Below are 17,308 nucleotides of genomic sequence, written 5' to 3'. Positions count from 1 at the left end.
TCCTGAGCTGGATGTCAATCATTTACACATCGATGTGTAAAACGCTCATGCATGCAGCCTTCCTCATGGGATCGTGGAACTGCACTGACATCAAGACAATTATCACATAGAGACGTATACATAAGACCAAATTCACCTGACTTTTGTACGCTTTCAAAATTAAAACAGATACATACGTAACTTTAAAACGTAGCTTTATACACAATATTACAGTATACTCAGTGCTACAGCAGAACAATTAGTCTCTCCCTCCCTCCCTCAGTCTAGTCAGCTAGCTGTGTTACAGTATTAGTGGTTCACGTCTAGTGGAGGTCAAAACCAATCTCCTTTCCCCTTCCTCCTCTTCATCCTCTCACCCACCATCGCCCGGTCTCCCAATCCTCTGCTTCTCTGCTCCACGGTGATCGTAAGGCTAATACACCGCAGTGAACTGCTACAGTAGTTACAGTACCCGCACCTGCAGCAGTTCAAATGAATTACCTGCCAATGCCACATTTAGCCCGACCAAAACAAAGCTTGACTGAGGTGTGAAAAAAAAAAAAAAGGCTGGGATAAGGCTCATGTGTGGGAGTGACAGCAGGTTTGTGTGGTTAGCGTGACTAAAAAAAACAATCCTTACTATAGTGCTTTGCGAGAGTTGCCGACCCTAACCCAGAAAATCAATATGTGGAGCAGAAGTTAAACTCCATACAAAGCAGAAAGCCTCAATACTAAACTGCTGTCTGAAGCTTTTTAAGCACTATGTAAAGCATCAATATTTATGACATAAGGTTCAGTGCTCAAACATGTACGGTCTAAAGGGGAAGAGTTAATTTCCACTCCTGTTGGTGCGGATATTGATTTGCAAAGCCTATTTCATCTTAATTAATCAGCGCGTATTACATATTCATAAACTTTTGAATTGAGTGTGCCTGTCCTTTATGAAGCATTAAATATTTAGGCACGGTAGGTTGAAGTAAAAGGTTAAATTTGACCAATTTATCAGAAAATCAGCAGCGGGATCTCAGAGGAAGAAAAACCTACTTCAGATGCTTCCACTGTATACTTGTTATGATGAGACCTTTCACAGTTTGCCACCCAACCAGAGCAAAACACTGCCACATCATCCCCGGAGAAATAAATTCCTCCCCAGTCGTCCTAGATAAACCATAGTCGGGATCAGTGGTTACAGCCAGAACCGCCTGAATGAGAGGAAGCATCGTTTTATCACCCTGACTTTTCCTCACAGGAGGTTATAGCTTCTGAGGAAAGAGCGGCGAGGCAGCAAAAGTGCCGCAGAGCAAAGAAGAACAGTCCCTCTAATCAATAATTGATCAGGGCATCTTCCACATTAATGAAGGCAGAGGATAGGTAATATCGCCCAGGGCGTAATTGTCATAAAGTGAGTGCAAATTAAGATTGTTGGGGATGATGAATCTGTTACGGATTATCATGGGATACTGTGCTTTTTTTTTTTTTTTTTTTTTTTTTTGTGTGGTGTGTGTGTTTGTTTTTTCAGAGAAAAGATGGAGTGCTACCTCAACATACAACATATCTTTTCACAGCTCCTCTGCTGTTGGGAGTTTGNGTGTGTGTCAAGATTTCTTTACTGTTACACGACAGAAAATGTTACTGAAGCCAGCAAATGCATAACTGCTGGCACAACACACATATAAGACTCATCTGTAGGCATCACAATCTGCTGTTTAATTTACTGGGCTTTCTGATGAATGAGCAGCCGCTTGTAACCATGGTAACGATGCTCATTGTTCCATTATTGGATGTCCACACTCTGGCATCGGCACTCGCTTTGTTACCAAAAATAGAAATCACAAATATTCTCTCTCACACACACATACACACACACACACACAATCTCAGACACTGTACTATATTGGGTTAACTACAGTTACACACACAGTGCTTTCTGCAGAGGATGTCTGCTGTGTTACCGCCAGAGGAGAGAAAGTGCAGTAAAGTGTGCATTAACCTACATTCAGTGCACAAGTCCAGCAGCACAGCCTTGAGTTACTCGTGCTGTGTATGTGTGTGTACTCATGACACTGTGAAGACAGAAATCCGCTAACACAGTCACATTTAGGGGATTCGTCTCCCACGTGGGGACAAAAATCTTTTATCTTAGAGTTGAAACTTGAGGTTAGAATTAAGGTTTGGTTCCTCGTCCTAGATCCTCCTAAAAGAGCGCTTCACCATTTTAGCATTACATTTCTATAACGGTGTCAGACCCACAATGGACAGATTAAAAAAATGATCAAAATCAATACAGCAGAACCAGAGATATTGTCTTTTTTTGTTCTACGCATCTTCTTGTCAGAACACCTTTAAGGCTACATGCATTCTCTAATAGATGGAGTATAGCATTAGCCCAGGCAGAGCACTGTTTGCTTAGCTGAGTGGCATTAGCCTGGTCATTCATGCTTCACAATCACTGGCTCATTCTGCAGCTGCTTAGCTACCCGCCGACTGGTAATATCCAATCATATCCATGCTTTTACTTCATGTTAATGTACGTTTTTTTTAAAGAGAAAGATTAAGGTGCCAGTATGCTTCATCAGAGGTGCTTGTCAGATGGTCAGATAGTTTTCGGAAACCCTCCACCTTCACACCTTTCTGACAGTGGATTATGCGGGACTGAAGTGTGACATTTTCACAACTGATTTCACACAGCGATTGGCCACATGTGCAGAGGTGTGAGTGCAACACTAAAACAAATGTCTTCTGGGAGAGGTTCTCTTAAAAATGTTTCTGAAAAATTGTCCCGGTATTTAAATTATATTGTTCCACCCTTCCCCTCTCCATGACAGCAAGTTTTTCTCTCCACCTCAAGTGTGGCACTCATGAACAGGTCTTTACTAGCACAGATCAACCCTTCCTTCGCTCAGCAAAATCCTTGTTTCTAAATGAATAAATGTATGTCAAAGAGGAGAGCCTTTTCCACCAAATGTAACTCTATAGCCAATTGTTTCCTTAAATGTTTTATGTATTTATAATTGAAGAAGTTATAATATATATAAAGACAGTTGGAACCTGAATTTAAAATAAACTACATGTTAAAATGTAAATATGTGTTCCCCTCAATGCCCCAGTTCTTCTTTAAAGGTTCTGAAGTGCTGGGTTGAGACATGTAACAGCAGGCATGTGGAGTGTCCTTTTAAGTACTGTGCTACAAATAAGTGTGTGTTTGTGTGTGTGTTTCAGGGCCTGAGGTAAAGGGGCGAGTGAGGTTGACCTGTCATGGTTGGCGTGCTGCCATCTGGAATGAAGTTAGTCAGGCCCAGCCAGTCGGCACAGTTCTGCACTTGCTCTAAATTATCTCAGTAGCAGCGTTCCTGACAGATGAAAGCACCTTATTTTTAGATAGAATTGTAGCACTTCCTCAAAATACCGCCTAAGGTGCTGAATTCAAGTTCAAAGGACGTATTGGATATTAGATAGACGACACTCTGCAGTACACTAACTAACTAACTGACTAATCAGCACAGTGTTTCTGTCCCATGGTCCTGACATGACATGAGGTTACCCAGTAATTCTACTATCTACGAGCAGAGACGAAAGAATCCTAAATAGAAGAGGCTGTAATGCCTGAACCGCCTTCCAATAAACCAATTATCTGCTTTATAACAGCTGAATGGGAAATGTATCAAACCAATCCTGCTTTGCAAGCGAAAGGTTGCGCATGCATAGAAGTATAACAAGTGGGGAAAAAAAATTTTGAACCTTATTTTGGGACAAAGTCACCAAACTTTTAAAGCGATAGTTATCAGATTTGACAGGTGATTCTAGACAACCTGGTCTTTCTAGCCAGAAATAACTGCCTAGGGGTGATGCAAAGATGGCTGCCAAGTGGCAAGACTTGCCTATAAGGACTGGTACAAGCCATCATTAAAATGCATTGTCCTTTCAATCAACTCATCATTTAATTGACTAGTTGTTGCAGCTTTAATGCTAACCCCAAAAATGCTCAAATCTTCCACAGAGATGTATTAGACTGATCTCATACTGAAATGCATTCAGTCGAGATGTATTAAAGCTCTGGCAAACAGTCAATACATCAGTGCAGTATGACTGTATGCGTTTGCAATCAGCATGAAAGCTTTATGAACAGAAATAAACTGCATTAGAGATCACAACAAACACGCGGCAGGCAGCTCCGATAGCAACGCGCTTGTCAAAATGTTTTGTCAGAGTCCCGGTGGATGAGACAAGGAAGACAAAGTGTTTACTGTCAATATGAAATGATCTAACGCGAGAGGAACCGACTACTATGACAAAGCTGATGCTGCCAGTGAGTGTAAATGATTCATATTTAGAGATAATCCAAAAATATGACACACGTAAATGCCACTGCGGAAAGGGAACGGATTATGTGATCTTTGTCCTAATTATTCATTTTCTTTCCTCATGTTTGATGTCAGAATCGAGTCGGTGAATGTGATGTCTGCCATCACAAAGCAAATAACAACAGCTAGACACAAAGAAAGATAAACTACAGGGCCTCTGGATGAGTAGTGATGTACTGCGTGTGTTTCCCAAGATAAACAATAGTTGGTACGAACCAGACTTCTTTATGGCAGTCGTGACTAGTGTTACTATACCAGAATTAATCATCTTCAGTCTTGATGTCAGCCATACACCCACTAACCATCTGGTTTCCTCCACTTCCTCACTACCACACACTTAGTAATGCTTCATTAAAATTTTAGGTTGATTAAGATCTTTAGTGCAGATTTGCCACCTACATGTTATTTGTTCCGCAACCAAATTTCCTAGAAATTCTGTGTCTGCTCTTTTGTAGGGAACATAATTGTTGGCTGGATTATGCTCAGAAGCAAAATATTTTTTGAATGAATGAAGTGTTATAGTTACGAATGGCTGCGGAGTCGCCAGGAGGTGGGTGTTCTGGATGGTGGGCGTAAAAAGCGCACGACCGTCTCACCAGAGACTGAGGTTTGCATCCACAGTTATGTTTGTGGTTAAGTTTTGGCGACAAAAGCACCTTGTAGGGACAGATGGTTTTTGGTTAAACGTAAATAAACAGGTTGTGTTGGAAGTCATTGTGAACTTTTTCTGTATTATACCAGACCATGATCTTTTCTCTAACCTTAACCAAATGCTGTGAGAGTCTAAACATAACTGTAAAAAGAGCTGTGGTCCAATGGATATTGTACTGAACGATCGGATAAAACAAGCAGTTTAACTGTATAGACATGTGATTTTGAGGGGAGACGGTTGTATTCCTCCATCTCTGCAGGTAAGAGCCAGCGCACATCTGTGTTCAGCTGACATTTCTCTGAACTTGCCGACAAATCTTACTAGCATGGTTTATTCATCATCTTGCTGCACGCGTAAGTAATAGTGCATGAACTGGTGTGAAATCACAGTATATTCTGCAATAATGATATACTATCCTAGTAGATGCCAAAAAAACATCTTGTGAGTTAAGTCTGGAAAACATCCCAATGATTAAATAAACCCAGCAGCTGGAGGCAATCAGTAAAATATGGGCAGTGGTTTAGATCCCATCCCCCAGGATGTGAATGAATTGTGATCAAAGTGATAAAAGAGAAAAACATACTTATTATTTATCTTACACAAAATTATGTTATTTTATTTCTGACTTTCTCCTCATTTCTCATGAAATATTCAACACTTTCATCTTTCTGTGAGTCAAAAGATCATCCAAATGAATCGAAGAAGGAAAAAAATCACTATTTGGCGTTGACACTGAGATGTGAAGGTGTTAACTGGTGGCAAGTGAACATTTCAAATAGTGGTTTAGATGACGGCAGTGCTGTGAGGTCATTGGTGACTTACCACCTTTAAACTCCTAAAGCTCAAGGACAGTTTAAAACTAGGCATCAACCCATCCGTCCATCCGTTTTCTGACGGTTATCCAGGGTTGGGTCATGGTGGCAGCAGGTCAAGCAAGGTATAGCCCAAACTCTCCTCCAGTTCCTCCTGGAGGATCGTGAGGCGATCCCAGGCCAGATGAGATATATAATCTCGCCAGCCTGTTCTTGGTCTCCCCCGGGGTCTCCTACCATTATATGGCATTAGGCTATATATCTAAAAAATTAAGCATGTTTCACCAACTATGTCGCCTGATTCTCAACTTATATGGAGAAACTGGTATTTACTTGAAAAATGGAATTTGACAACGTGTCCAGAACAAACTCTGTGTTTTCCTGAATTCAAAACTCAAAATCCAGAATTTCAATCCAATCAGCAGAAAATGTCTACCTTGATGTTTCAGCAAAAACCATTGCAACAATCCTCAAACAGTGACTCCAAATATGAAGGATGAATAACTGCATCCAAAAAACCTTTATGACACGTTGTGAATCAGAAACGTAAGCGGGTGACTGAGGTGCAGAAACAGTTCAAACGTGCAGATGAACATTTGCGAAGCTGAATGTCATATTTTGAAAATAACAGAACTGACTACGACAGCAACAGCAGCTTTGTTTCACCATCTAAAAAACAGCAGACGACAACAACAACAGTTGACTGCAAAGGTTTAGAAACTTGAGAGAAAATCCCGGCAGAACAACAAGGAGATAAATAAATCAGGTGACAGAAGGAAGTGTAAGGAGAGACATGACAGACTTTCTAAGCAGCCTCCTGTTCAGCACAGCTCAGAATACCAAGAGACAAATTACAATTTTGGTGCTGTATGAGGATCCCACATCATTCCTCACTCAGTAATGGACCAATTTTAGACGTACCACACAGACATTTTAAAAAGCCACCTGGGAGTACTGGAGAAGATGTTGGGAAAAGGATTTATTTATCCGCTAACAAACAGAAAGACACAAGCCTACACCAAGAAAATACACTTACAGGAGAGGAAGATATGTTAAATCACACTTTGTTTAAGCAGCCAAGTTAAAGGTGTTTTGGAACGAAAAGGGTACGCACATATAAACATCTGTACCCAATGCTGCGTTCAAGTCAGATAATAAGGATGCAAAATGACCTAAAGCTAAAATGTAAATGCGCCAATTTACAACCATGTTTCCTGAAAATTACAGTGTTTCCCTCACACATACCTGGGCTGAACTAAATATCTTGCCCTGCTGTAGCTTGCAGCATAACTGAAAATAGTAAACCGTTTACTTATTTATGTTTTGGTAGTCACATGCCCAAATCTGCGAGCTCACAGGACTTTGAGGGGTTTGCCAAAAAAGTAATTGTTTGACCATATAAACTACAGGCTCTGTATTAACATAGTAATCACCAGTACTCCTCATACATTGACAACAAACACTTACAGAGATCGACAAAGACATCCAGACCCAACAACATTTTTTTCCTGAAGGTATAAATAAAGCAAATTCTAAATGACTGCTTTGCATTTCCTTTAACAACAGGGAATAATACTATTGTTTTAGCTGTATATTTGATCCAAATTTTGCCTGATACAATTCAATTCAAATATTTTTTTCTCACATGGTAATGGTACGAAAAAGGTCATAATTTAAAATCTAAAATCATCTTAACATGACACTGCAAACACTGAAACACACACAGCAGCAGAACCAACCACTCTGCATTTGTGCTTTTTAATATTTAACTCAGAGCAGTGCCAGAGCTAACTCTTTACTGGATGGAGCTGGGTCACACACACACACACACACACACATACACACATTAACACTCGCATGCATGTGTGGACACACGTTTGTGTTTATGTGCATGTGCTTTAAGTAGACAGTGTGTTTTCTGCTTGACTGATTAAAGGAAACTGGATCAGTGTGTCTTCCTCTGCCTCCCCTCAGTGAAAGTTCATCCGCTTCACTTATGCATATTTATGACTTCCGAATGTATGTCGGTGTGTGTGTGTGTGTGTACGTGTGTGTGTGTGTGTGTGTGTGTGAGAGTGTGTGAGCCTGCATACTTATAATCTGTGAACAAGCCTTCATGGGCAGTGGCATTGTGGGAGCACAGTGCAGGGCCAACACAGGCCCAAGCATGTAGCAATTAGCACATTGTTATAACTCTTGTTGCATTAAATTATCAACAACGTGTTAACACCGTTTCTGTCTCTGTGAAGGTCAGGAGAAGGCCACAGCCCCCCCCACCCCACCCCCACCCCCCTCATAACGATCAAACTCACACCTTCCATCTTCCAATCAGAAAAACTGATCCAAAAAAAAAAAAAAGGATTAGTAAATGATTAGCTTTGGTTGTCTGAAGGTGACATGCTGAATTGTCTTTTTGATGAGGTTTTTGTATTGGAAAGATTTAGCAAAGACAGGGAACACCAAATCTTCAGTAACAGGACACTGATGTTATGTAAATCGCTTTCTTTTGATGTTGTGCGGAACATTTGAATCAGTCAATCAGTCAGTCTAGGGCTGCAACTAACCATTTCATTTTTGGATTAATGTGCAGGTTTATTTTTTTTGAGTAATCCATAAATTGTTTTGTCTATAGAATGTCAGAAAATTGTGAAAAAAAAGCACATTATAATTGTCCACAGCCCAAAAGTTGACCACTTCAGATGTCTCTGGTTTGTCAGATCAGCAGTCCGAAATTCCAAAGGTATCACGTTTACAAAGAAAAGCATCAAATCCTCACGTTAAGAAGCTGGAACTAGCAAATGTCTGCCTTTCTCTTAAAAATGACTAAAATACTTATTCAGTTTTCAAAGTAGTTGCTGATTAATTTTCTGCTGAAATCTGAGAAAAATCATTGTGATGCCCAGAAGAAGACGCATCTTGTTTTAGGAGAAGGAAAAGGAGGTCGCAGGATGAAGCTACATCCACTAAAACAGAACAGACAAGAAAAACTAAAAAGAAAAACTGCAGTAATGACCTCACTGAGTGACACTTCAAAAACTCAACATCCATCTCAGCTCTGCAATAAAGTACGCATGTGATGTTTGTTGCCTGTTCGAGCACAGGCCCAGTCATTCATCCCCCTCAACAAGAAGGACACCATATTAACTAAGTGGCGGCCATCTCTTATTCATACACTGCTCATTACTTATCAACGCCCTCTCACTCCTGTACTCTGATGGGATTTTCACGGTCCATTTATGGGACAGGGGGGAGTGACAGAGGAAAAGATGGAGGAAGGGCAGGAGGAAGAAGGGGGTAGATGAAGGGGAGGAGAGAGTGTGAATAAGAGGCAGCGATAGAGAGGTATAGAAGAAAAAGGTGAATGATGACCAAAGGCTGGAAAAAAAAAAAGAAAGGCGAGAGAGATGCTGAGATGGATGTGTGAAGGATAAATGATGAATGGGATGACTGGAGGCTTCCAATCACACAAAAACCAAGAGAGACAGACACAGAGATTAGTCCCAATGACCCACTTAGCAGGAGACAGACCAAAAATGGCTTTTAATTTACACTTATGAAGTCTGGGTGTGAGGATGATCGTGATGATGGCCTTATGAAAAGCTTTATTAAACACAGGAAGCAGTTTGATTAAAGACGTGGCTGATGCAAAAACAGACACCGGACCTACAGCCTCTTAAACGCTACTAGTATTCATTTTCCTTTAAACCCTTCTGCTTCCTGCCCCTGCAGCCTTTTTTTTATTGTAATTATACCAAATTCTTATGATTAATATGTTAATAAAGGTACTGCATTAGGTACATTTTTATACATATCAACCCTGTGCAATTAAATCTGGGGTTTCTACAGAAGAAAAATGGAAAAGAAGAAAAAAAAACAAAAAAAAAAAACAAGCAAAATCCTCAAGAAATGTTAAGAAAGCTCGATCTTTTAAATTTTAACAGCAAAGCAGGTTACACTGGAACCTGAGAGGAGTGAACCTGGATTGACCCCAACCCTGGAGCGGACTCATCTTTTAAATTAATGAAAGAGTCATTAAAAAAAATGAATTAAATCATAAATCACTTTAATCATCCTTTAATGAAATAGGCGGGTGATTTTTTGGCAGGCAGGGGGAGCGTCAGGGAGGCATGAATTTGGATGGCAAAATACCAGGCTTTAGCCAAATTTGGTTCCAGTAGACTGTGGAATGGATTATCATTATTATTATGATTGTTATTATTGTTATTTCTGTGTCATGAATACAACTATGCACCAAATTAAGATAAGACAGATCCAGAGAGCTGCACATTGATTTTCAAACAATGCTACAAAGAGCCCCAAAAAATAAAGGGAACCAATTTAAATGCTATTCATAGTCAGATTTCCAGACCTTCATGTCAGCCTAAATTCATAAATCACTGACACAGCATTCACTGTATAATTATTATACTGGAGAAATATGAATAATTACAATTGAAATGGTCCATCTTGCCTTCTTTTCAAGGCCGGTGAGGCAAAGTTGGGAAACTTAGATACACTAAGATTAAAAAAGCCATTTCCATTTTTCATCACCTGAATATTTGAAGGTTTTGTGAAGCCATTTCATAAGAAAATGAACTCTCTTAAATCATTGCAGTATGCACAGTGCATGCTCAGGCAATCTGTTTTCCTCCAGAATATTTTTAATCTACAAACCCTCAGCAGCTCGACGAGACGATACCAGCTCTCAAACTGTGCATAAAATAAATGTTTGGCATCGATACAAGCGAGATACAGAATGTATAAGTCAGGGTGGAAGTGTTGTTCAGTATGCAGTGGAGGGAGATTTATAAGCATCTCGATGATAAAATGTTCCATTACAAGGAAAAGCAAAGTAAAAGTAGATAAGTATTAGCAGCAAAATGTACTGAAAAGAGTACTTTAGTAAACATACGTATCTGCTTTCCACCACTATTAATGTACACATATATATAATCCTTTAAACAAGGTCTTTTCAGTATTAAACATATAGCTCAGTTTTAATCATGTTAACATTTGGAGATTAAACAAATTTAAGATATCATTCTTATTCCTGTGCTGATCCTGCCTGAGGAACAACACTGACCTCGTCTTCCTATACACTCTTCACACACACACACACACACACACACACACACACACAGTGTACAGATGTTGGCCAGTAATATTGGAAATCGCCAGACGGCGCTGACCCACTCAAGTGATGACTCATATTGCATCCGCACAAACACAGACACACACACACACACACACACACGCAGGAGGGTTTTGTGCCTACACTAATTATCTCATTAAGTGTGAATTCTCATTTATCACACAGAGTTCTCTAATTTACCATTCATTCCACGTACAGTAAACTCAGCATAGGACAGAAATGGTGTTCCCCCCTTTTCTGTGACTCTGTAACATTTTGACTTCACACCTCTGCATCCTCTCACTTTAAATTCACTATAAACAGCCCTGGCAGTGACAGCATGTGCAATCACCAGCTCGCACGTGACAACAGAAACCATGGAGAGGTTGAAGGATTTGGTTTGAGGACATGTAGGGGGATAGCTGAGAACTAATAGGCCTGGAAACGGTTTAAAATGGGGATCATGATTGATTCAAGCTATTCAAATCCACTGAGGGCACATCAGGCAGTGTAGTAGCCTCTGTGTTTGGATGTGTGGGTGAGAATTTGCGCTTACAAAACACACACAAATGCTTAAATGGCTTTGAGCCTTTTGGGGGTGGGACGGTGGGGGTTGTGAGTCTCTGCTAGTGTGTGTGTGTGTGTGTGTGTATGTGTGTGAGCTTGTGTAACTATATTCATGGTGTCTGAAAACCAGGATCCCACTATACTTGAGGACCAAAATGCTGAAGCCCACAAGTTTAAATGGCTGTTTGAGGATGATTAGGGATTGGTTTTAAGGTCAGGGTAAGGGGACAAGGGGTCCCCCAGTGTACTAAGACAAGTGTGTGTGTGTGTGTGTGTGTGTGTGTGTGTGTGTGTGTGTGTGTGTGTGTGTGTGTGTGTGTGTGTGTGTGTGTGTTACGTGTGTGTTACGTGTGTACGCGCGCGCGTGTGTACGTGTGTGTTAGGTCTGTGTTACATGTGGGTTACGTGAGTGTATGTTACGTGTGTGTGTGTTACGTGTGTGTTACGTGTATGTATGTTACGTGTGTGCGTGTGTGTGTGTGTGTGTGAGAGAGAGAGAGAGAGAGAGAGAGACAGAGAGAGAGAGAGAGAGAGAGAGAGAGAGAGAGAGAGAGAGAGAAAGAGTAGGAGAGAGAGCAAGCTATTCAAGCTCATTAGGATTCAACAGTTATCTAATTGATGTTATTAATGCAGAGGGTCTATTAGACTCACCTTGTGTTGTTTCCACATCACCGCCAGCGGTTTGACGTCGTGCTTGGCGTGTTTCCCCTCCTCCAGACACTTCATACACACCGGAGCCTTGCAGCTGCAGCAGTACATGTTGAAGTTTTCCGCTTCATGGTCCACGCAGGTCGCCGGTTTCCGCGCGGTAGCGGGCGGCTGCTGACCGCCGCTGCCTGCCCCAGCTCCGCCACCGCTGCCACCACCGCCGCTCCCGCCTCCGCCTGCCGCACCTCCTCCTGCCGCTTGGTTCGGCGGCGGCACCAGGCGGTGTTTGGCGAGCGGACCGCGGGACGGGTGGCACCGCTGCTGGCAGGCGTTACAGTAGAAGACGTCGCACTGCTCGCACATCACCGCCGCGTCCACTGGGTTGCGGTCGCACAGCTGGCACTTCACCGCTGTAGAGGAGGAAGAGGAGGAAGCGGAGGCGGCGCGGTTCTGTTGGTACCGCGCCACGATGGCCTCCAGCAGCCGGTTCCGAGGGAAACCCCGGAGTCCCCGCTCGTCCAGGGAGACGCTCCGGTGGCAGAGCGGGCAGGTGAGGGAGCAGTGTCGGTGAGGGATGGCCGGCGGAAACACACGCACCCCGTTTGGAGACTTGAGCTGGCACGGCGTGTAGGAGCCGTATCCGCTGTCCGTCTCGCTGTACAGACTCATCTTGTCCATGTCCAGGTAGTCGTAGTCAGAGCTGCCCGACGCTCGGCTCTGCACCGGGGTCTCTCCCTCCGGGGTCTGAACGGTGATGTTCCGAGCACAGGCCAGGCACACATTGTGGGAGCACGGCAGCAAGATGGGGTCCTTGAAGAGAGAACCGCAAACGGGGCATTTTAACTCTTCCTCCATCGCTCCCGTGTTGTCGGTGGACCGGAGGGGGAAGCTGCTTCAGTGAAAACACTCCAGCACCCACTGACACGGACAGCTCCCTGCGCCGCTCTGCGCAGCCGCGACGAGGGGCGGGGCCTGTGGGGTTTGTGGTTGAGTTGAGTGATCGGGTTAATTTACAGGCTGTGAGACACCACAGATATCCCAGGCTGTCATGACTTGTAAACAGGGTCATACAGCCTCATATAGCCAGGGTCTCTTCTTCTTTTTTGTTTTTTTTAATTAGGACTTCACTTCACTGTTACTTGTAATTACTTTGTGTAATGTTTTAAAACCTGTACACAATACGTTTTATTTAGCCTTAAGCCTTTATTTATTTATCATTTTGTTGATATAAAAGTAGTTGTATTTAGACTTTCTGGGTCTAAACATACTAGTATCAGCGTATAAAATGCCAACAACACTGACATCTAAAACCTTTTTGACAATATAGCCTAAACCACCCCGACGATTCTAAAACCCCAAATTACACAATAAATAAATAATTCATGAATAAAATACCCTTAGTGTCCTCAATGGTAGCCCTGTTTATAAAAATTGTTTGTGTCGCAAAGCACAGACTATAAAGAATGAAATTAGTGGATAAAGATAATTAAGTGCAAATTGATTCTTTTTTTTCGGAAAAATCAAGAATAATTTAAATTTCCTTTACTTCATAAAGGCTATCAATCACATCAAAGTGACACAAAAAGCGTTCAGTGATGGAAGAAGTACTCAGGTCCTTTCCCATGTTTCCATGTAACTGTCATGTATTCAGTAAAAGTACTTATTATCAATTAAATATATATAAAGGCTACTTACTGTATCGAAAGTAATGTAATGAGTAAATTACTCATTATACAGGATTCAGAACATATTTTTATATAATTAGCTTATCATTTTTTAAACATGGTAATGAATATTTAATGTTGAGAAGAAGCTAATTATTTATGATTGGGTGAGATTTAATCTGTAAAATTATATCATTTTTTTCACTTTAAGAAAAAATCTAGCTGTCAGGTAAATGTAGTGGAGTAAAAAGTGCAATATTTACCTCATAAATGTAGCATGCAGAAACTTAAAGTAACTGAAATCTAGGTGTAGGTACTTAGCTAAAGTACTTTAAATGTACTTTTCCATCATAAACGTTAGCCCTAGCCAAGCCATATCCTCTTTATGTTGGTCAAGGAATCAGAAAGGTGATTGTCAACACATCAACAGTAATGGTGATCATCATGACAATGATCATGATGATCATTATCTGACAACCTGATAATCTGTATTTGTTCTGCCTGTCAGTTTGAGACACAATCACCGTGGTAACATACCAAAGAAGGAATAAATAAAGTTAAAACATGAAAACTATGTGAGACTGAAAACATGTTTCAGATTACAGGGATCGCAGCAGAATATGCATAAACATATGAGAGACCCCTTGAAGTCAGTTTCGATCCAGTAACCTTTGAGATGTTTGACATTAGCCCTCTGTGTTAGCTAAACATTTAATGACCAGACGGCGGCCATGACTGAAGCCCCTCAGGGTGTAGCATTAATGCCACCCACTGGACAGCTTCTCCATTTATAGCCCTGTTAGCATCCCATTCCTGGAATTTAGCTCTGTGGTGAAATGACAGTGATTATCTGCACACCCACTTCAACACAAGTAACTACACAATCTCGCTTTACAACAAACACCAGGAAAAATGTACAGTTGTTTTCCTCTTCCAATTACATTTCATTGCCTAACTTAACCTTTAACGGTAATCTAAAGCAGTTTAAAGTGGAAACTGAGGACATGTGAGGACATGTTACTTATAAAAAACATTTAGTAACGACTGGAAAATCACTGTAGGACAGCCACAGTATGATCAGGCCAGAGATGGAAGCTTGAAGCCTTAAATTGTCACTCTTGACAGTGATACAGAAGCCTAAACTGGTTTTTGAAAGTGGATTGCTTCTGAAATAAAAACCTTTATAAAAATCACGAGTTTTTTTGGGGTTTTTTTTATGTACTATTGCTGAAAATCAGTCCCATTTTCTGCTTCTTTTCTTCATGTTCATGTCAGGGAGTTGTAAGTAAGCCATCCAAAGGAGAGGAACAAGTACTAACAGCAGGATCAACATGTTCAACGCCAGTGGGTAAAAGTTGCTGGACACATAGATTTCATGGTATAAAAAATTCATCTGTATAACTTGCTGAAGTGTATACGGTAGAAATTTACTATGATTATGAATGCTTTCAAATTCCAAAGCACTAGCTGTGAGGGGGTTTTGTAAAAAAAAAAAAATAGATAAAAAAAAAAAGAGACAGTCCCACTGGAAAATGGCATTATTGATACTCCCACTAGATGGACACCACTTAAGAACATTTTTCTCTTTGGAGTCACTTAAAGTTCAAGCAGGAAAAAGCTGTAAACAAAAGTATTACACATTATCACTTAAAAAAATTATTGCACGTGCCAGAGCAAGATTAGCATGCATTCACGTTAGCACCTTGAAGCGCAAAAACGTGAGCCTCAAGACAACTAAAGTGTTTACGATTCGGTATTAAATTCTGTTTGGACACCCCAGGGCAGTTAGGACACAGAGACACATGACAGGATGGGATGCCAATAAAAGTTCTTTACTGGCGTAATCCAAACGAAAAAAAAAGAATGTCACGAAAATGCAATTGGGACAACTTTTAGGTGGAGAGTACAGGAAGGAAAAGGGTATCCAGGGTGGAGACTGGTGGTGTCCGGGGGTGGAAAAGAGCCAGGTGACATGGATTCGTCAGCAGGATCATTTTCCACAAAAAACAACAAGCTGACCACATTAAGGTTTCTTTCCCTAGAGCTAGAAAGGTGGCTGGGCGGTTATGACCACATTGAGAGCAGAATCAATCTGGCGACGGAGTGAGGTGAAGACGCCTGGGGGTTCTTTATTACAGGCGTTACAAGTGATGAGTCAAACCAGGGTGTGCCAGTGTAGATCTCAGCCTGCGGACACATGCCCATGTTGAAAACAACACACATACAGCTCAACACAGAGGAGGAGGAGACACAGGGAAAGGACAGACAGGGAAAAAAACACAGGAAACACCTGGGGACATCTAGCAGTCAACAGAGGGGCGGGTGACAGTAAAGCACTAGTTGTATAGAGTTAGGGGAGCTGCAGGGCACAGGAATAATTCTCTATAGTTCATCACGATCATGATCCATTTCACATTACTGTATTTATTTGACGCCATTGTTTTAAAAGATATTTATTGTGCAGCTTTTAAAGTTAGTTTTAGTTTTTGTTGTTAGAAAAAAAAATTTAGAAAAAAAAAAGTCATTTTGATCATATAGATGAATAATTCTCAATACACACATAGAGTTAATGAGTGGAAAAACAGGAGGTGGGATAAGACATATACACAGATCTTTTACTTAATGCTATACCTACTTTTTATATTTTTTACTGTTAAGGTACAAAAGTAGTTATAAACATCAAAGATTACCATCAATATTTAAAGTCCAATGGTAAAATAAATGCAGAAACGGTCGTTTTCCTGAATCCTTGGCTTTACTGGGATTAAATTATTGATGCATTAATGAGTGCATCACTTATGTTGCAGCTGGGTGAAGGTGGAGGTAAGTTTTTAATTGTTTATATATACTTGCTGAGTAAAGTATTAATTATATCTTTATCCTAGAACAAAAATATAGACAGTGATCATCTATTTTGTTGCTTATATTTTGTATGATTAATATGAATCTGCAACTCACTTACTTAATATGAAAATAAATGAGGTGGAATAAAGGTAAAATATTTACATCTGAAAAGTCAACGAATGAGTATAAAGTAGGCAGAAATGGGAAATGGTGCTTAGTTGCTTTTGCTGTTGTGTGAATTCATTTAAAGCCTTGTTTTATTTTCACCAGAGTGCAAAAACGACATGTATCACTTCATTGTGGTGAGGAGAATTTTACCTCTAACCAACAGCTTGAATATCAGCCTTCCCTCGTCCAACTGTGGAACTGGTACTGATGTGAACTAAGATGAGGTTTGGTAACACTATCTAAATTGTATCAATTTTTTTTTTCTGTGGTTAAACAGGCTCTGTCTCAGTCTGGCCTTAGAGAGGATGCTGAGCCATAGATCTTTGGTGACTGAGAACAAAACTTGCGTCTATTCATGGCGTGAAATACTGTATTTACTGTATGTTTCCTGCAGAGGTGGTTGAGTGAGTGAATTCTCTCGATAATCCCCATCCCCCCAGCCTGAATGCTCCTTCTCCTGAGGATAGAGCTGATAACTTCGC

General features: G+C 40.9%; 1 protein-coding gene across 2 annotated transcripts in view; it reads right to left on the bottom strand.

The window, feature by feature from the left end:
• Positions 1–13,005, bottom strand: part of trim67 (tripartite motif containing 67) — a 62,082-nt gene extending 49,077 nt beyond the window's left edge. The window contains exons 1-2 of one of the 2 annotated variants that reach the window (XM_022737795.1): positions 12,396–13,005; positions 12,154–12,338 (exon numbers count right to left, since the gene is read on the bottom strand). In XM_022737795.1, the coding sequence (XP_022593516.1) occupies positions 12,154–12,338; positions 12,396–13,005 (795 nt within the window). Of the gene's footprint in view, positions 1–12,153 lie in introns of both variants that reach the window. The other variant, XM_022737794.1, reaches the window with a different exon arrangement.
• Positions 13,006–17,308: the final 4,303 nt, after the last annotated feature.

The sequence above is a fragment of the Seriola dumerili genome, unplaced genomic scaffold, assembly GCF_002260705.1.
Source record: "Seriola dumerili isolate Sdu_G_001 unplaced genomic scaffold, Sdu_1.0 BDQW01000025.1, whole genome shotgun sequence".
In the NCBI taxonomy this organism is placed as follows: Eukaryota; Metazoa; Chordata; class Actinopteri; order Carangiformes; family Carangidae; genus Seriola; species Seriola dumerili.
The sequence above is the reverse complement of the archived record's forward strand: the minus strand, read 5'-3'. Positions and strand labels throughout refer to the sequence as shown.